The 21,659-nt window shown below is 45.0% G+C and overlaps 1 protein-coding gene across 1 annotated transcript; it reads right to left on the bottom strand.

Annotated features, from left to right (window-relative positions):
* Nucleotides 1-1,226: 1,226 nt before the first annotated feature.
* On the bottom strand, nt 1,227-20,659 carry LTO1 (LTO1 maturation factor of ABCE1). The gene is made up of 5 exons (XM_088461490.1): nt 20,506-20,659; nt 12,301-12,406; nt 5,706-5,776; nt 5,091-5,208; nt 1,227-3,551 (listed from the first exon to the last, which is right to left on the bottom strand). The coding sequence occupies exons 1-5, from the start codon at nt 20,553-20,555 to the stop codon at nt 3,483-3,485; spliced, it is 414 nt and encodes a 137-aa protein (XP_088317616.1). The 5' UTR covers nt 20,556-20,659; the 3' UTR covers nt 1,227-3,482.
* Between the last annotated feature and the right edge of the window lie 1,000 nt (nt 20,660-21,659).

Below are 21,659 nucleotides of genomic sequence, written 5' to 3'. Positions count from 1 at the left end.
GTGTTTGGTACATTTGAACTTACAGTGCAGCTTTGTATATTCTCTTGTATCATGTTAAGAAAATAATTCCCTTTATTCTTGAATAAATATAAACGATAACAATACTTGCCCCAAGTTGCACAAGGTATAAAATGGAGCACATGTAGGGGGTATATTTACTAAAGTGAGAGTTTTTAGAAGTGGAGATGTTGCGATTAGCAACCAATCAGATTCTACTTAAGATTTAACTAGCACCTTCTATAAGATAATACATAGAATTTGATTAGTTGCTATGGGCAACATCTCACTTTAGTAAATTTAACGTGTATTGCAGTAAAGTTGCACATTTTAAAAAACGGGAAGCTTCTCAAACTTGTACATTGTAATTTTATTTCTGTTACATCAAGTGACAATTCTTAAAACAGCGCATAAAAACAATATAACAAATAAATCTAATACGGACACGTGGAAAGAAAACGCTTAGAACGGATTAGGTATACACACATGCACTACTGGTTCCTTTCCATAACCTCAGAGAATATGGGATTACGTGGTGCACAAATCAGATCAGTTTATAGGTACAGTTCCGGTGGAGCAGCAGAATGAAGTTCTCCAATGGGAAATATTTATGACGAATTTGAAAGAGATGTAACAGCAATAGTCTGTGAAAGTCTTCTTACGGAGCCGCCTCTCTCAGGTTTGTCGGCCCCTCCGGTCCATCACAGAATAGCAAAGTGCTTTGCTGGTAAGTATTTCAGAAAACAATACAATAAATAAAAAGTGCACCTAACATACTGGTCATCATACTTGTATATTATGTGTTCTTCTTGCAGTGGTTAGGATATCCCTGGTGTCGAATCCGCTCATCTGAACTGGATCAATCTTGGCTCTCCCTCCTGCTCTTTCCATCCTTTTCCCCCTCTGTTTAAATTTTGTTAATTATTCTATGGGGGGTATCCAAAATAGCGCTGCTAACTGATCGCGACAGAGCTATCCAATTAGCCCCGAAGTGCCGTCCTTCGATGGCACTTATCGTGGATATTTTTTGGGACCTGAGGTGTCCCGAAAATAATCCAAGTGCAGTTTTTCACCACCTAAATGGCGAAAACACATAGGACCTGTGTGTTTTCGGGATAAATATCCTATTATTTCGACCAAAATAATAGGATAGGGTAAAAAAAAAAAAAAACACAAACAGGCAAAAAAACGGGGATAATCAGCAAAATATTGCCGTTTTTCGCCGATCGCGGCTAATTGGATACCCCCCCTATGTCTTCTTGTTGTACTGTATGTTGAAAGTTCTTTAATAAAAAGGTTTACCGATAATAAAAAGAAAAAAAGTCTGCTACGCAAATAACCTTTACATTAGAAGCAATGCACGTAGTTCAGAATTATATTCAATGTGAATATTATGCGGATTCGATGAGAAGTGGGCAGAGCCCAAGATGAGCGATTTGCTGTGGATTGTGCCATTGTGCCCCCACCTCCGGTGAGCCATGGATTTCTGCAGCAAGGGTGGGCTGTAATGACGTAAGTCACAGCACCACACCTTCCACGGTTGCCCCTGGGTATTTTCCAGTGGAGTCTCACAAATTCAACCACTATCACAGTGACTCATCTATATATAGTTTCCTAGAAAAAGGGACTTGTAGATATTCCCTATAGTAATGAATTCATTTGGGATTATAAACAGATTCTACATATTTTTTTTAAATCATGTATTTTTATTAAAGAGCTTTTCAATAACAAACAAGACAAAGAAATACATAAAACATCATTCAGTGCAGGTAACATAACTAACACCATGAAAAGAGAAAAGAAGCATAGAAGCATCAATACAGTACAGGAATAGACCAACACACAGTAGTACCAATTGTGTACTGTGTAACGGAGTATTGTATCCCAATTACTCTCCCCATAAGCATAAATTGTAGTACATTGTGGCAATTATGTAGCCTATATAAAAATGTATCCTAATGGGAAACGCCTTTGAAAGCATCGTCAGAGAGGAGGGGGCAGGGGAGTGGCAAACTGTGAAAAGTAAAACTCATCACAGAATGGTACATCTCTCAATTTCACAGTCTCCATAGAAACCTTTGGGGAGCACATTAGCCATCATGGTTTGTGATATCTGCTGTGGCGCCCTCTTGGTACATTGAGGGGATACTTCCTTTTTGTGGAAATCCACAAAAGATGCTCAATATATCTGTCCCTTAATCAATCAGGAAACCTCTCAGTGGAGACCAGTTCTTTCACACTGGAGTCAGTGACCCTCATCGGAGCGCTGGCTGGGACATTGCCGACAGTTTGGTAACAGTCCTACTTAAACTCTGCTACATTAGGAGTCACAACTTTGGCAGGGATTCCAATTCACTATGAAAGTGTAGGCCCCCCAAAAAATAAAAATAAAAAGAGCTCTAGTTATTAGATGGTCAGCTGAAGTCTTTAGAAAGAGAAATTAAAATATTAGGGGTTGAGTCAATTAAGTGCAATGCACTGTGTGCAGCACAGCCATACATACTGTAACCATGGCAATGAGCATTTTAATATGTCTCCCTGTGGGGCTACAAACTAATACGTACGATTTAGGGGCGATGTAGGGTACAGTTGCCTGCGATGTGATGCTGTCACAATGGCACACTGTTGGCATCGCCTGCACATCTCCCCTAACTGAATCCACTCCTAAGGCTTTTTAAACTACTCTGCTAGTTTAACTAAACAATCAAGCTGGCTGCGCTTGTCCATAAATCAAGAACTGTCCCAGAGTTGCCCAGGCACCATCTCACCATTCAGCAACAAGTGCACCAACCCTCAATGTGATGTGACCATGCCAACCAACCAGACCTTATCTTTTTTTGGAGGGGGGGTTTGCAACAATGTCCCAGTTCTCCCCCAAAAAAACAAAGAAAAAAATGAAAGTTAATTATTTTTAGTGTAACTGACTCATCACAAGAAATTGTGCCTGTAAGCCAGTCTGGTCATAGGAGGAGCAATTCAATCTAGATATGAAGGTGTTTATACGAGGTGTAATTGAATAAAACCTGAAATAGTCAGCATTCAAATGCTTTTCTTTTTTTCTTTATCTAGATTGGAGAATTAATCCAAAAGGAGAGCTATATAATGTGTGTCACTAGCAGAGTTCCAGCATACACCGATTAGTTAATCAGTTTTTCTTTATAAAACAGGAGAATGAAACGCTCAAAATCCAGGCTCCTTTTCCCGAATACACTTCCATATATAACGGTCACTGCATACCACTGGACATGCCGTAAGATAATTTACCCTCTATGGCCAGCACTTACTCCAAGTTGCTGGCTGACTGTTGGTTTACACACAGTCGTATATTTCCTTGTTGCAGTGGTCGTTGTTCGTTCTTCTCGGCCTAACCTCTCTCCGATTCCTTTAGTAACCAAAGTAGATTGCGCAGGCCCAGAATACGCACGGCCGGCCCTCTCACTACCACTCGTAACCGCACAGCAAGAGATGCTCTTTAGGCCCCAAGATCAGAATGAGAGTCCAGAGCTTTCACTGTTCATTCTAAAGTCCGGCTGAACGTTCAGCATGGAACAGACCTACATTAAAAAAATACAAATAAGGATTTAAAAAAAAACAACAAAAAAAAAAAACAGTGTAACATATTGGAATATATGGGACGGTCTGACGTTATTGTAGCGTGAGCCTAAATACATGTGGGGTCAAACAATCTAAAAAGCATACCGGTCTTACATCCCTTTCTTTATTATTGCGCTAATTTATACCCTTCCCCCATCTGAGCATTACACCTAAACATCACCAGATTGTGTCCATTGCTTAATTCTGGTACAAATGTCTATTTCAGTGTTTCAAAGTGCCATGGTAGAAAAGCACAACGTAAGTATTATAGTAGCACACTGTGTGGACATTATATCTTGCAGTTCATTGCCAGATACATGAGAAATATATCTATACAGAAAATATGCAATATATACTGGTTTGGGTGTTATAAGATGACATCAATCTCATACTTGAAAACAATAGACACATCTAAGTAATTGTCCTTAAAGGACAACTACCGCTAGAATAATAAAGAGAACTACCACCAAAATAACATTAATATTTGTTGTAATAATACTAATAATATCTATATAAGAGCAAAATTATATACTTTTAATGTGATCATTATGTAATATTGTAAATTAAAAAAAAAAAAAAAGATGACAAATAATAAGACTTTGGTATAAATACTATATATTGCTGTAGCATTCTGGTGGTCAACTCAGCACCAAAAGCCAGTGTATATAATATTATAGCAGTCTGAGAATATAAGATAATAAGCGTGATGATTTAAAAAAATAAAAAATTCGTAATCTTTCCATTTTTCTTTATTTTTTTTTGCATTTTTGGATCTTCATGTGTGTAGGCACCGAATAGACGGTAATGTACTTCCTGCACTCCATCTCCACCGCCTCATGCCCTGGTGCCCATCTCTCACAAGCTGAACTTGTGTGGCATATAAATAAACATTCCCTGAGTTATTCAACGCTATAACCAATAGGGCCCTAATTCAAGGGATGTAGTTATGCGGCCGGTCTCAATCCCGACACTGTAATCCTGGCATCTGGAGTAATATAGGCGTTGGTATTTCGACGCCAATGTTAATCTTGATACCGGAATGCCGAGAAGACGCCGGCCCGTTAGTATACACTTAGCCGGGGATGGGGGCACTAGGGGGGAGGTTAGGGCTAGGCACCCCCCACGGGAGGGTTAGGTTTAGGGTGCGGGGAGGGGTGTTCGGTTTAGGCACTAAAGGGGGGGGGGGAAGTTAGGGTTATGCACCCCTAAGGGAGTGTTAGGGGCGGTGCCGGGGGGGGGGGGGGGGAAGAGGGGTAGGGATAGTATTCTTACCAGCGCTGTCAGGATTTTCACCCATAGGGCTGCCGGCTACGGGATTTGAACCGCCGGGCTTACGTCCGGCGGTCATTCATACAGATTCCCTAATTCAAGTGTGGTTCAATAGTGATCGGTGCTACGAATTGCTACTCAGAAAAGTCTAGGTTATTGGTCTTTTTCCTCAAGGACAAAGAGGAGAAAGGTTGCCACACGCAATAGAGTGCACTATCACACCGACTAACCTGCTTCACCTTCCCGCGGATCCTGGAGATCTCTTCCTGCAGTTTGTCATTTGTCGGGTTATCACACGAGAAACCCCGAATCATTTTTATGAGGGAGTCCAGAGTCTTTATTTTCTTACTGAATCAAACAAAAAACATAATATTAGAATAATAATGAAGAGAACAGAAGAGAACTCAAACAAAATATACCACGCACTGCATTAGTTCCTCCTTCCAAATATCATCTTCCCAGCGGAAACTCCGATGGCTGGCAGAAACTCCTATGAGATGTAGCTGAAAGCTCAGTAACGTCCTACAGTCTAAGGTATAAACCTGGCCAACGCAAATAAACGATGGGCAACCAGAGACCCTTCAAGCCACATGTACACCTAGCCTACAAAAGGGCCACACATTACACTCGAGCCTCACAATCGGATCTGGGGCCGCAGGTTAAACGCAGTAAAGCATAGGTATGCAGTGAACAGTGGGATGGTGGGACATAAAGCATAGAAATGTACAGAGCATAGAGCAGGGATGAGTTGTTGGCCACAGGAGAAGTCTCAGAGGGCCACTTATACACTATCAATAACGCTATAAATCCCACGTGTGTGGTTTCTGCAGTGGAGAGATACAAACCTCTCTCTATCTTCTGAGCCGGGAGTAAGGAGGTGCCTCCATGCCGATGCAAATCCCAGATAACAACCCAGCTGGCAAACACAAAGAAAATATTACTGACATCAACAGCAAAAGTATTAAGACAACAAAGATGTTCAATAATCTATTATCCCTTTATAGCCAATATGGCCTGTTTACATAGACATGGGAGTGGTTTAGGCTCTTATCAACCTGTGTGTGTTTATTTTGTGATGTTTTTGGTCTTCAAAAGGGTTCTCAGATATGTATCAAATCACATGTGGGAACCCCTTAAAGACCAAGAACATCACAAAAGCAGCGCATATACTGCCTGAGAACCGCCAAAACCACTCCCAACACGTCAGCTTTCCATAGGAACTCGGAGAGGTTTCCTGGTAGCACATTTTTAGCCTCTGGCATTGCAGTGCCTTGCCTCCTGACTGTTCACATAGATCCCAGATTTCATATTTAAAAAGGGTTTAAATTAGAACCACTGTGTTAATCCCCTCTGCTATGGATGGTTAGGTTTAGGCACGAAAGGGGGAGACTTCGGTTTAGGCACTAATGGGGAGGGTTAGGGTGCATGGTGGGGAGGGTTAAGCTACAAGGAGGGAGGGTTATGGTGAGAAGGGGAGAGAGTAGGTATACTTACCTGACCCCTGTCAGGATACAATTCATCGGGATGCCGCTGTTGGTATTTTCACAGGAGGCATTCAGACAGCCGGCATTACATACAGATTACCCAGCAGAGGCCAAAATGATCAGGAGAGTGGAAACACCCGTTAACAGCAAAGTCACATACAAATGAATGCGGTGCAAAGTGTATTGTATTGATGAGCAGACCAATATTTACTCCTATATACGAGGTGAGAGGAGCGCATTAAGTGGAGAAATACTTCTCATTTGCCAGCTACCGGTATGTACAACAGAGTGGTATTCTCTCTGGATAATGGTTGAAAAAAATATTGGACTTCAGAGATCTCCTGACAGCGACATGCAGACTTTTATAATGAAGTTTTATTATGTATTAGGTTATTGTGTCAGTTGGTGCTAGCCTCCCCTTTCTATAGTGATTCACAAACAACAAACAGTATGTTATTTCCAAGTTACAGCTGATACTCAGGAGGACTACATCATATTAAACATGGTCATTAACTGGGTAGAAATTAAACGCCAGTTGTATAAGACTTTATAACTTTCCTTGAATAATAAGGACATCGGACAAGCTCTAATGTTTAATGCTCTTAAAGCCTAGAACCGGCTATTCATCGTGTAGCCTGTCATTCCTCCCACTTACACATATATTTAATTCTATTTGGCTGCTTCCCATGCCAGGAAACATGATATAGCTTCAAGATGAAACCAGGTCCCATCTCCTGTTGCTGACAAATAATTCCAAATCTAGAGAAGGGCATGTGAAACGCTCCTTAATAAGTGATTTATAAAGTGAGAGATTTGGCAGAACCTAAAATATCCCATACTAGGACACTAAAACTGGAAACACAATCTGCCCAAGTTATTAGCTTACCCCAATTTAGAAGATGACCCACGTTAGCATTACGTGATGATATGGTGATGTCATTTCATTTAGAGTCCCAGAGGCATAACGTCCTGCCAATAAATGGGCTGTCTGTATATTCCTAGGTCTACCTTTAATTTGACTCCCAGAGGAGATCTCTTGTAAAACAGGGATTTAGCAGGGCAGCACAGACGGTGTAATGGTTAGCAGTGCTGGTCATGGGTTGGATCCCACTATGGCCCTGTGTGGAGTTTGTATACAGGGGCGTAGAGAGCCACGCGGGGCCCCGGTAAAGAGGGGGCGTGGCCTAATTTCAGAAGGCGTGGCCACGCCCCCTTGACAAAAAAAAAAAAAGTTTTGCAGTGCAACTTCGCGCCGGGGAGGGGGCGCTGTGAGCCCCTCAGCCCGGCGCAAAGCCAGTAGGGGGCGCGATCAGTGTGATCGCTCCCCCCTTCAGGCATAGGAGATTGCTGTGGCTGCTACTTAGCAGCCGCAAGCAATCTCCCGCTGCAGCCCAGCTGCAGAGGGGAGGGAGGGAGGAAGTGAGGGGGGGGCGGCGCCAGACCCTGGCCCCCGCCGGGCCCCTCTGGAAGCCCGGGCAAACTGTACCCGCCCCCCCCCCCCCTCTCGGCGCCCGTTTGTATATTCTCCCAGTTCCTTCCACACTCCAAAAATATACTGGTAGGTTAAATTGACTCCCCCAAAAAATTAACCTTAGTGTGTGAGCATGGGGTAGGGAATACAGAGTGTAAGTTCCACTGGGGCAGGGACTGATGTGAATGGCCAGATAATCTCTGTAAAGCGCTGCGGAATATGTGCGTGCTATATAAATAACTGGTAATAAATAAAATAAATAGATAATGCCGTAGTTTCTCTCACTGAGGCCTAAACCATAAGGCTGGGCTCCTCTGAAACTGTAATATATGGGCACCCCAAAGCCTCATGTATATATTTTGGTCTCCTACCATTCTAGAAGAAAGGGGGAGTATTTGTCTGCATGGTGATTGGCTCTTTACTTAGAATTGGGAAAAAAAGGGGACAGGGATTGGAAAATAGCAAAAAAATATAATGATTCTGGAAAAGGGGAGTTTCACCCTCCCGAATAGGGATATTCTATATGATTTCACTTGAGTCTTTAATGGGTTTAGATGAGGCTATGAAGTCTACATGGATCATAACTATAAAGGATTGAAAATGTTGACAACTTAAGCTTAAAATAAATTCCACTCACAATCTTAATGTCTGAGGTCGTAATATTAGCTCTGGCACCGCTCTCATTACAAAGTGTAGTTGGGTCCGTGTGGTGCTGTCAGAGAATCAGATTAGCTCAGTGATGAGTATTTAATCGTGCTCAGTGCATTAATCAGTGTGAGCCGTGCATTAATCAGTGCATTAATCAGTGTGAGCCGTGCATTAATCAGTGCATTAATCAGTGTGAGCCGTGCATTAATCAGTGTGAGCCGTGCATTAATCAGTGTGAGCCGTGCATTAATCAGTGTGAGCCGTGCATTAATCAGTGTGAGCCGTCTACAGTCACAGTATAAGCAGGTGGGTTGTTTGCTCCACTAACACTCCCTCAGTGACCCAGTGTCTGCAGCCCCTCTGCTGACCTCCTCAGTACCAGGCGCCTCCATTATATTGAGGAACTACAGTATCCAGTTTGCAGGTGGAGGGAAAGCTGTATATTATAAGTGGATGACATTGTGCCAGCATGCCCTAAGGGAAGTGAACCCCTATGCACAGCCAGTGTGATCGCTCTGCTGGTGCTGGCTGAGCCATCCGCAACCTCTCACCATGTCAGCCAGTGCATGCAGCCTAATAAAATATGTGAGGCTGGCATCCCGGTTACCGTGCCCACTCTCCCCAACCTACAGAACACTAGCTTGTTATATTATAAGGACACTGACCAACCCCCGCCGAGATCCCAAGCTGCCCAATAGGTTTGTGTGAGCATTCCCAAGCCCTTCCCCTGCAGCTGCTCTGAGCACCTACCCCAGCCCTTGCCCCCCATCACTGCCCTGAGCAATCCCTCGGTCAGCTCTGGACATTGCAAACTTTACAAGGCGATATGTTCCCCAGCAGGGAGGGGAGCACCTCTATGAGCACAGGGTGCACTTGGGAGGTGACCGATCGGTGATGTATGACCAGCCCGGGATCAGCTGTGTGTAATGTGCTGTATTTTTGTACTTTCTGAAAGTGATCATCACATTGTAGATCGCATCGGCCGAGCTGGCGCAGTGCAGTTCATGGCAATGTCAGTAAGAATTATGTGACAGTCTCAGTGGGTGCAAGACAGGTGGGACAGTCCCCGCATCCGCAATCTGGGTAGGGCTGGAGGGCAGGGGGTGGCAGATGAGAAAAAGCAGGCGGGCAGCAGGCGGTGTGTGAGAAGAGCTGTTTAAAAGTGAAACAGCAGCATTAGAATTAGTGCACAGCGGCATGTACCAGCAGTATCCTGGTCACAGTACCACCACAGAGAAAACCAAATAAGGCGAAATAAGTCAGGTCCAGAGACTGTTAATCACAAGGGGGCATATGATAGTACAGCTCAGGCCTGACCAACCTGTGGCTCTCCAGCTGTTGTGAAACTACAAGTCCCAGCATGCCCTGCCACAGTTTTAACATTTCCTAATAGCAAAACCGTGGCAGGGCATGCTGGCACTTGTAGTTTCACAACAGCTGGAGAGCCTCAGGTTGGCCAGGCCTGGTATAGCTGGTGGCCAGGGCTGTTATATGCGGGCCTCTGATGGGTAGGGGCGAGCGCAGCAGAACCGCAATGGAAGGCAATTACAGATGTGTCCACATACATCTAGACTCCATGCGCATTAAACAGCCCTTCTAGTCACTCGATGCCCCGACTCTGTAGCACCGATCGTCATTTCATGAGACCTTTTCCCTTACAATGAGTCTTATTCGCAGCTGCTGACAGTGTAACGTAGCATTTTGCATGCAGATACAGCCGCTGACACTGTAACGTAGCATTCTGCATGCAGATACAGCTGCTGACACTAACGTAGCATTTCGCATGCAGATACAGCCGCTGACACAGTAACGTAGCATTCTGCATGCAGATACAGCTGCTGACACTAACGTAGCATTTCGCATGCAGATACAGCCGCTGACACAGTAACGTAGCATTTTGCATGCAGATACAGCTGCTGACACTAACGTAGCATTTCGCATGCAGATACAGCTGCTGACACTGTAACGTAGCATTTTGCATGCAGATACAGCTGCTGACACTAACGTAGCATTTCGCATGCAGATACAGCCGCTGACACTGTAACGTAGCATTTCGCATGCAGATACAGCCGCTGACACTGTAACGTAGCATTTCGCATGCAGATACAGCCGCTGACACAGTAACGTAGCATTTTGCATGCAGATACAGCCGCTGACACTGTAACGTAGCAGTTCTCATGCAGATACAGCCGCTGACACTGTAACGTAGCATTTCGCATGCAGATACAGACACTGACACTGTAACGTAGCATTTCGCATGCAGATACAGACGCTGACACTGTAACGAAGCATTTCTCATGCAGATACAGCCGCTGACACTGTAACGTAGCATTTCGCATGCAGATACAGCCGCTGACACTGTAACGAAGCATTTCTCATGCAGATACAGCCGCTAACACTGTAACGTAGCATTTTGCATGCAGATACAGCCGCTGACACAGTAACGTAGCATTTCGCATGCAGATACAGCTGCTGACACTAACGTAGCATTTCGCATGCAGATACAGCTGCTGACACTGTAACGTAGCATTTTGCATGCAGATACAGCTGCTGACACTAACGTAGCATTTCGCATGCAGATACAGCCGCTGACACTGTAACGTAGCATTTCGCATGCAGATACAGCCGCTAACACAGTAACGTAGCATTTTGCATGCAGATACAGCCGCTGACACTGTAACGTAGCAGTTCTCATGCAGATACAGCCGCTGACACTGTAACGTAGCATTTCGCATGCAGATACAGACGCTGACACTGTAACGAAGCATTTCTCATGCAGATACAGCCGCTGACACTGTAACGTAGCATTTCGCATGCAGATACAGCCGCTGACACTGTAACGAAGCATTTCTCATGCAGATACAGCCGCTAACACTGTAACGTAGCATTTTGCATGCAGATACAGCCGCTGACACAGTAACGTAGCATTTTGCATGCAGATACAGCCGCTGACACTGTAACGTGGCATTTCGCATGCAAATACAGCCGCTGACACTGTAACGTAGCATTTCGCATGCAGATACAGCCGCTGACACTAACGTAGCATTTCGCATGCAGATACAGCCGCTGACACAGTAACGTAGCATTTTGCATGCAGATACAGCCGCTGACACTGTAACGTAGCAGTTGTCATGCAGATACAGCCGCTGACACTGTAACGTAGCATTTCGCATGCAGATACAGACGCTGACACAGTAACGTAGCATTTCGCATGCAGATACAGCCGCAGTTGCACACAGAATATAGGCATGCCGCATATCATTTTAATCAGCATAAGCTGCTTGTGCATCATTTAGCGACAAAGACAAATTTGAAGGGGGAAAAGTAGCACGAAAAGAAGCTCGGCGCTGAGTAGAACGTCGCTCACTGGTTGTGTAACGCGACTTGTAGCACAGGGAGGATAGATTTAATGGCGTTGGTTGACCAGCATAAATATTAATATTTAATAGGTTTCCAGTTACAAACTATAGAGAACATCGTAGAAAACAAAGTTGCCAGATGATTTCACCATTCTGTCTATGGAAGCTACATGTCAGACAGAGGCCTGGGAAGGGTTAATCTCCTGAACGTGGGTACTGTCACGGAGGAGCACACGGTGTTCTGACAAGATATCTATGTCTGGTGTCAAGTCTCGGAGGCTGGGAGTCACAAGACCAAAGGCAAACGAGGAAATGACTAATTAAGGTCAGTAGCACAAAGAGCTCGTTCATTTTTCCTTGTGAATAATTTGTAGATAAATAAGTTTTTCTTACAGCTCTGAGATGATGTCACCAGCTAGTGACTATAGGAGGTTGGACTATAGCCAGACAACCGTGTTATCCAAAATACAAAATTTACCTCAGATCCAGCTCTTGCACCGTATATAGCTCCATACTGCTTGCCCTCTGCCTCACCAACTTTATTTCCTTCAGTAAAACCCTCTTCGTATCCTTCCCCATGGTACCTACAGGCGGTAGAAGGTAGAAATTTAAAATTGTGTTGCAGAGATAAAAGAAATTCTATGAAGTACAGTAGGTCACATGTTGCGCTAGAAGCATAGGTCCGTATTCAATTTGAGGCGAAAAGTCCAGACTTTTCGCCTGCTGGACTTTTCGCCTCCTAGCATTGCGCTCGTGTCCGCTATTCCCCGTATTCAATTTCAAAGTAGGCGAAATCGGGAACCGGCAAAACTTGGATTTGCAAAAAATAACGTAAATTTTCGGGAAAAAATCCTAGGACCCCCGTAAAGATGTCCAGACATGGGGGATCACTATGGGTACCCCCATTTTTGCTTGCAGAAGAAAGTCGGGTTTTTAAATTGCCGCGGCAGGTGCATAAATGCGGCTTCGAAGAAGGTGATGCAGAAGAGCATTTAGAGGTTTTTTTGGGAAAAATAACTATGCCCATCAAATTTGGGGTACTTGAAAATGGGTGCAAGCATATTTTTAAGTCTCTTTAAATGTTTTAAAATTCTGGAAAAATGCACCTGCCGCTACTGAAAACACCTGCCGCATATCAGGGAACCCCTTCTGGATTCCATTCCACTAATTTAGAAATGTGATCCCTATTTATTTATTTTTTTAAACCTCAAAATTTTAAATTCATTTTTTGGGGTGTCCCTATTTTTTTTTTTTAAACTTCAACACAGATTTAGGGACCATTCCCAGGGGTGCAGGCTATTTTTTTTAAGCCTGCACCCCTAAACCCCAATTCTGCACTTTTTTTCGCCTGCTAAAGGCAAGCGAAAAATTATCCCTGTTTTTTTACATCGACTTTTCGCCCTGGCGAAAAAGTCAATGGAATTGAATATGGGGATATTGGAAATAGGGGAATATGAAGTCATAACTGACTTTTCGCCCCATATTGAATATGGCCCATAGCTGGAAATATGCTGGACTCTTCAAGGGTAGCATATGCGCACGTTTTACACCAGGAGAGAACAGTAGTATATGCGCCTGGGTTACAGCAGGAGAGAACAGTAGTATATGCGCCTGGGTTACAGCAGGAGAGAACAGTAGTATATGCGCCTGGGTTACAGCAGGAGAGAACAGTAGTATATGCGCCTGGGTTACAGCAGGAGAGAACAGTAGTATATGCGCCTGGGTTACAGCAGGAGAGAACAGTAGTGTATGCGCCTGGGTTACAGCAGGAGAGAACAGTAGTGTATGCGCCTGGGTTACACCAGGAGAGAACAGTAGTGTATGCGCCTGGGTTACACCAGGAGAGAACAGTAGTGTATGCGCCTGGGTTACACCAGGAGAGAACAGTAGTATATGCGCCTGGGTTACACCAGGAGAGAACAGTAGTGTATGCGCCTGGGTTACAGCAGGAGAGAACAGTAGTATATGCGCCTGGGTTACACCAGGAGAGAACAGTAGTATATGCGCCTGGGTTACACCAGGAGAGAACAGTAGTATATGCGCCTGGGTTACACCAGGAGAGAACAGTAGTGTATGCGCCTGGGTTACACCAGGAGAGAACAGTAGTGTATGCGCCTGGGTTACAGCAGGAGAGAACAGTAGTGTATGCGCCTGGGTTACACCAGGAGAGAACAGTAGTATATGCGCCTGGGTTACAGCAGGAGAGAACAGTAGTGTATGCGCCTGGGTTACAGCAGGAGAGAACAGTAGTGTATGCGCCTGGGTTACAGCAGGAGAGAACAGTAGTGTATGCGCCTGGGTTACAGCAGGAGAGAACAGTAGTATATGCGCCTGGGTTACACAAGGAGAGAACAGTAGTATATGCGCCTGGGTTACACAAGGAGAGAACAGTAGTATATGTGCCTGGGTTACACAAGGAGAGAACAGTAGTATATGTGCCTGGGTTACACAAGGAGAGAACAGTAGTATATGTGCCTGGGTTACACAAGGAGAGAACAGTAGTATATGTGCCTGGGTTACACAAGGAGAGAACAGTAGTATATGTGCCTGGGTTACACAAGGAGAGAACAGTAGTATATGTGCCTGGGTTACACAAGGAGAGAACAGTAGTATATGTGCCTGGGTTACACCAGGAGAGAACAGTAGTGTATGTGCCTGGGTTACACCAGGAGAGAACAGTAGTATATGTGCCTGGGTTACACCAGGAGAGAGCAGTAGTATATGCGCCTGGGTTACACCAGGAGAGAACAGTAGTATATGCGCCTGGGTTACACCAGGAGAGAACAGTAGTATATGTGCCTGGGTTAAGCTGCGTACACATGGTATGATTTGAACGATAACGATCATATTGTTATCGTTCATATCGTGTATTTTTCGGTGCTCAACGACCTGCGATGCGCGGGCACGTATGGACGATAGCGACATCGTCCATCGCCCGTAGATGCAGGCCAACCTGGTCAATATCGATCAGGTTACTATAGGGACCCGCGATCGTTGATCGCGGGTCACTATAGTCGTTGGTGAGTTGCTGGTGTGCTGGATGATCGATATTGATCATCGAGCACACCAGAAGGGTGCAGGACGATCAGACCGCGATATCGTTATCTGATCGCTCCATGTGTATGCACCATTACACCAGGAGAGAACAGTAGTACATCTTCCATGCCCTGCCAGATGTCACCGCACATTTTTGCCTTTCCTTCTCATACTAAATAGGAATGCAGTTAAAATCCCGACGGCCGGGATGACCTCTGTTGGAATCCCGACTCGGGATTTAATATAGGCTGCTAAATCCCGACACCAGCCCACAGACATGCATGGAAGATGTTAAGTTGCTCTGGAGTTGCAAGCACACAAATGCCTTTCAGCTCATGAAGACTGAAGCCATCACAATGCCTATACGTTAGTATAACAGACGGCTGATACACTATTGCTTCTTGAAATTTCAATTAGACTTTTGCCTAGCAAAAACATAAAAGCAATATAAAACGCATGTGGGGGATTTAATTACAATGAAAGGAGAGAGAAATACAATCACAAAGGTTACAAAAAATATATAGAAAAATAACATTACTCACCATCTGGAAGAATGAAAACACATGAGACATGAACAAATGCCCATAGTTACATTCCATTGCATAGTCACAGCATAGCACGTGGTGCCATCTTAAGGGACAACATCATCTATAGAGGGAATTCAATTCATTGGCATCAATGCAATGTGCTGTCCCAGAACGGCCATCGCATCCGCCGTCATTGCAAATTTTCCCCTTACGCCCCATAGAGGTGCGCAGGGAAACATGTGACAATGATATGTGCTCAACCAAACATCTCAGTGATGCCAGGCAACTAGTACTGGTACTGAATGCCTCCAACCCCCATTAAATACTATCGGTAGCAAAGGTGACCTCCGAAATACGTTTTGTATGAGCCTCTGTAAAGCCAAGCAGCTGTTTGCCCATCATTGTACCTGATCAAAACGTAGTCATAACAGGGGAAGGGGCAGCTTGAGGTGATATCACAGCACTCTGTGCTACCAGGTTGGCAGTGAGCTACAACCCTCATCATCCACTATATGCTAAAACATAACTTAAGTGAATGGCCCTGTATGCACCGTTTCTAACAATCATTCATTTCAGTGCCGTCTGCAACGCTCTAAACACGAGTTAACACTCTGTACAATATAATGGAGTTCTATAGGAGCACTAGTTAAGTATAGTGTTCATTCTAGCACCCTGCACCGGTCACAATTCCTGCAGTTCCTCTTCCCTGCCTGGGGTGTCGCTTTCTGCTCTGCTGCTTCTAGCACATTCTGGTCTGTATCTCAGCAGTTTGTTGCATGAGCTCCGTGATAGAAGGGTTGCGGCTAGATCCCCTTCAGCTACAGGAGCCTGACGTCGTCAGTTACTCTCTACGTGAACGTAGAGTGGGGATAGAAACCCTTGGCGAGTGAAGCGAGCCTGTGAGGGTACAAATTTCTACTTTTGGCGGCCAGATACTACAGTTGAGACAAAACAGCACTGTCAGGGCATGGAAAACCACTTCCACCCTCACTCAACGTCACGTCCGGGTCCTTTAGCTGAAGTGGAAATAGGATCAACCATGCTAGAAGCACCAGAGCAGAGAGCGACACCCCATTGCAGGAAAGAGGAACTGCACAGGTTGTGACAGGTGCAGGGTGATAGACACTAAAGTATGTGGTAGACTGAGCTGCAGAAAGGCTTTAGGAACACACATTGAACACTTGTCTATCCTTTTAACAGGATTAATTTTTCAATCTCTATATGGACAAGCTCCAAAACCCACAAGTATAATATTGTATCGGCATATGCTGTATGTAGCCTAAGTTTTGGCTGAAGGAAAGCTAATTGCTTGAATGTCCTTTAAAGCTGCATTATCACATTTTTGCTCATTATTTTAAAATGGTCCTTTTGCTCATTTCCTCAAATATCATACAGCGCCGGTTTTCAGCTGTGAAAATAATCAAACCAGGAAAGTATGGCTGCATGGAGCAGTTCCAGGGATCCCGCGAGGAGGGGATAAAACGTTTCAGTCTTGGTGATCTCTACAACACCAATCATGGCCACTTTCATACAAGGGAAAAAAGGGCATTTGTCATGGGCCTACCATTAAATGGAGTCTAAAAAGTTGATGCCCTAAAACAGCTGCTTGGTGTCATAGGAAGACATGAGATGTGTTGCTTTAAAGAGACAAGTCTCTTCTTTATAAAGGTACCAGGGAAACATAACGCTTAACGTATGAATTTTATTATTCTGGAGTGCTAGGTACGCCCCAATTCTTCAAAACACCCCAGCATTGTCACTGGTAGATGAGTAGGACAGGGTGTAGTTATGTGACCGCCGCACAGGATGCCGATGGTCGAAATCCCGGCGCCAGAATCATGACCCGCGACCAGAACACTGGCGCCGGAATCCCAACATGCCGCCATCCCGAAAGTAAGTATAGCAGGCCGGGTTAGCTGTGAGAGTGGGAGGGCTAGGCTGCAGACAGGGGGATGGTTAGGTTTAGGCACCAAGGGGGGATGGTTAGGTTTAGCCACTAACTGGGAGGGTTAGGACACTTACTCAGCCCCTGTCGGGATTGTGAGCATCGGGATGCCGCTGTAGGTATTTTGATAGTCGGCATCCTGACTGCCGGTCTCCCATACCCAACCCGAGTAAGACTCAGCAGATGGGGCAAAAGACCTGTCTGGCGACACAGAGGGATAGTTGGGGTGTATGTTAAAATCTCATGGGTCAGTAAGAGAGCTTTAAGAGGACTCTTCCCACAACAAGGAGACCCCAATGATAAAAGTGCTTTCACGTCAAGGCATGACCTGGGAAAATTCTCTTTTAGGTGGGGGGTGGGTCGCCCTGGTGCAAATGTTCTTTTGGTAAGTTTTTTTTTATATTATGTTACAGTGTATGTTGTCAGACGTTATTTCTTTGTTACATTTTATGTGTACCCTTTTTTTTTTTTAAATCTTTGGCTGCCTTTTGATCTCATCTTGTTTGTCTCTAGCCTGTTGGATTTAAGACCTTACAGCCACTTTGCTGATGCAACTTCCGATGTACTGACTGTTTCCATATAACGGCTGTTTGCACTTGATTCACATTCAATAAAAATATTTTTTTAAACATCTCATTGGTCAAGTGAAAAATAAAAGTCCTATAAAATGAAGTTATATTTCATATAGAATTAATTTGGGAGGAGAGGTTTTTAGCTTTGCGGCTCCGACTCTATGGAACTCGCTTCCTCGCACAGATTTGCGTCCGGCGGTAATTCATACCGATTCCCGGTTAGGGACCTGTCTGGGTGGGGTAGGCACCGACCGGGGAGGGTTAGGCTGAGGAGAAGGGGGTATTAGGCACCCACGGGTGAGTCAACGGGTAAATCTTGAGTCTAGAAACCTTCAAAAACAGACTCAAGACTTAACTATATACTCAAGTATTTAATGTCCATTTAGTTTCTAAAAAAATAAAAAATACAACCAAAATGCTTAGATCTCTTTTTTGTTAAGTTTATTTTGTATTTTGTTTTTTTAATGAAAATATATATTGAAAGCTTGCGAGCAGGACCCTCATACCTCTTTGTTTTTACCCAGTCTTGTTTTATTACCGTTTTGTCCCCAATTGTAAAAGCAACATGCTAGCGCTATAAAAGTAACTGGTAATAAATAAATGTAAAGCACTTTGAGGGGAAAATTAAATTGTCTTTTGGGTGGCGATAATAGCACCCGACAGCGCAATTCAATTGTTGTGCCGATCGGGTGCGACTACATTACTTATCACGTAAAGCAGCTAAACCCGTGCAAAAATCCAGGTTAGGGCGCCCAAATGGGAGATTGCTGCTCGCCACATCAGGAGGCGGAGAAAATTATTTACGCAGTCACTCCAATCAGCAAATAATTGAATAGCTGTTGTTGGGTGCCTGAAAAACAATTGAATTCCTCTCTTTAAGTCCTATTGGGAAAAAAAACTGCTCTATAAATAACATTATTATTATACAGAGAGGTATACTGCAAACTTGCTTGCAATCAGCAGATAATCACCTGGGTGCATTCTGCCATGGCAAAAATAAACCTGCTAAATGTATATGGAAAACCAGGGGCTTCACTGCACAGGTACCAGCCCCCACACATGCAAGAAGAGCAGAACAGGAGCCCTGGGAGGCTAGACTGACATGGACATTCCCCCTCACTTCCAGGGGATCCAGTCAAGATGCCGGCGGATGAAATACTGGACGTTAGGATACAGACACCCGTCAAAATGGCGATGCCGACATCCCAAAGGTAGGTATGTGGGTTAGGGTGGGGGGGGGGGTTAGGTTTAGGGGGTATGTAGTCGGGAAGCCGGCGGACGTAAACCCGATGGCCGGCTTCCCGACTGGTTTATCCCGGCGACGGATAAATGACCGGCATCTATATCTAGATCGAAGTGATGCCGGGCGCTGCTGCGCACAGCCGCGGAGGGGGGGGGGAGGTTTAGGGATCCCGGGGGGGACTTAGGGTTAGGCACCCCCCCAGGAGGTTAGGCTCAGGCTAGGGGGAGGGAGGGCTAGGGTTAGGCACCCCCCGGGGGACTTAGGTTTAGTCGGCGGGGAAGGGGGGGTTAAGTTTAGGCACTGGGAGGAAGGTGAGGGTTAGAGTTAGGGGGGGGGGGGAGGTTAGTAGATACTTACCTAGGGACAATCAGGATTTTCACCCATGTCGGGCAGCCACTGTCGGGATTTGCGTCCGGCGGTAAATCATACCGATTCCCGGTTAGGGACCTGTCTGGGTGGGGTAGGCACCGACCGGGGAGGGTTAGGCTGAGGAGAGGGGGGTATTAGGCACCCCCGGGTGGGGGGGGGGGGGAGGTTAGGCATCACCCGGGGTGGGTTAGGTTTAGGGTGCGGGAAGAGGGGGGGGGTTAGGATTAGGCACCACCGGGAGTGGGTTAGGCTACTTACCGGACCATCGGGATGCAGCTGTCGGTCTTCGGCATCCTGTCTGCCTGTGAATCATAACAATTCCCACTTCCAGGCCCCGTAGTTGCCACATCTCCTCCTCACATTGAAGCATGCAGGTTCCCCAAGGGTTTAACAGTTCTGTACCACTGAGCACCTGCTAGCCCTCTTCTCCTCCCCACTCACATCTGCTAAGTATGGCCATTTAATGGTGCTGTACACTAATGGCAGGAGACCACTGACAAATAACCATCAATGGTTTGAAGTTGAACCATAGGTGGGCATCCTTACTGCGGGTCAGGGGAACGCCACAGGGCAATCAGGGAAGGACCTATGCGTGCTGTAAAAAAAATAAAAAAACATTGCCACATCTGTGCCATCGATGGTGGAGAAACATCGGAACACAAAATCCATCGGACATCACCATCCCTAGCACCTGCTGCTTGTATGCATGGCATTGAAGGGGCACCCATTAGCATGGTACACCTAAATATACTGGAATTTGGAGAAAAGTCCTGGCTCCCCAAATATGGACAATTGTTAGGTATGAAAAATCTAAACCCAAATTATCACAACGTAAACAAGTCTTGAAAAACCTCCCAGGTCCTTTATAACCATGGTTGTTATTCAATAATGTGTAATAGAAACCCTTTGGGCTACATGTGCACTGTAGGGACCTGTAGGGCGAAGAGCTACTGTTGTATTTACGTCACATTACATCGCACAGACACCTCACCTCTCCTCACACATAACAATGCCCCCGAACAGATCGTCACCAGACTCCATGGTAGCCAGCACGAATGATTATTAAATAAAGGCAAATGCTAAAGTGAGTAGTCATGAGCAGAGTACAGGAAGTAGCTTCAAAACACTTCCGGTGTCTGATGGTGCTTAAGGGATCTGCTGCAGCAATGGGTGCACCAATATGGCCGCCGTGCTCGGCCGCCCGTCAGCGGTTGTTATGGTTACCGTGCGCGGGAACTGTCTCAGGTGCGCTCGCTCAGGCAGCTGCCTCGGTCAGTGTTGAGCTTTGCTACAAGTCTTCCTGTATGTACCAGGGCGTGCCACGGATATAGTAGTTATTCCCTTTCCCTGGTACATGTACATCATTTCTTCCTGTAGTTACAGCATATGCATTATATGTTATTAGTATTACTGCCGAGGTAACATAAATGAATCATGCTGAGACGCATCCTTAATGATCTGTACACTGAGGTGTTATTTTAAAGCACTTACACCTAAACTACCACCTTGGAAAATAATACTTTTATTTCTATATCTATATATATATATATCTCGCTTCACTCCCAATATGGCGCCCACTCCCGCCAGCCACATCCCCAGGTGCAGCTATTTTATCCAGGGTCTCTCCCAGTTCTGTACTACCGAACGGACAAAATAATTTGGTTGTGTAAAGGCCCCCATACATCAGCAATTGATTGCAGCAATCCTGCAATTTGCAATCGATTGTATATAACAATCCTTTCCCTTTTTACAATCGATTGTGGCAATTCTGCAATCGATTGAAAAAGGGAAAGATTTTTATACACAATCGATTACAAATTGCACGATTGCTGCAATCAATCTCTGATGTATGGGGGCCTTTACTTTAGGAGAGGGGAGGGGGGCAATCACAAGCCGATGGGCCTGTGTGTATTTACGTTAAAGGTAAAACACAAGTTGGAGTTATTTGGGAAAGCTAATGCTGCCCATCCACTAGAAGACAGGCAAAAGACTGCACGATTATAGACATTGTAATCATGCAGTCGTTTGTCTGTTTATGATGTGATGTGACTACACTGAACGAGCAGTCCTTCAGTGTAGGAACATCAATCATCTGCTAACATGCTGTTGTCAGGTTGACCAGCATGTTTGCATGATGATAGATGG

The sequence above is a fragment of the Taudactylus pleione genome, unplaced genomic scaffold (genome assembly GCF_031769625.1).
Source record: "Taudactylus pleione unplaced genomic scaffold, aTauple2 ptg001060l, whole genome shotgun sequence".
Taxonomy (NCBI): domain Eukaryota; kingdom Metazoa; phylum Chordata; class Amphibia; order Anura; family Myobatrachidae; genus Taudactylus; species Taudactylus pleione.
Note: the sequence above shows the minus strand (reverse complement) of the source record. Positions and strands in the feature narration are given on the sequence as shown.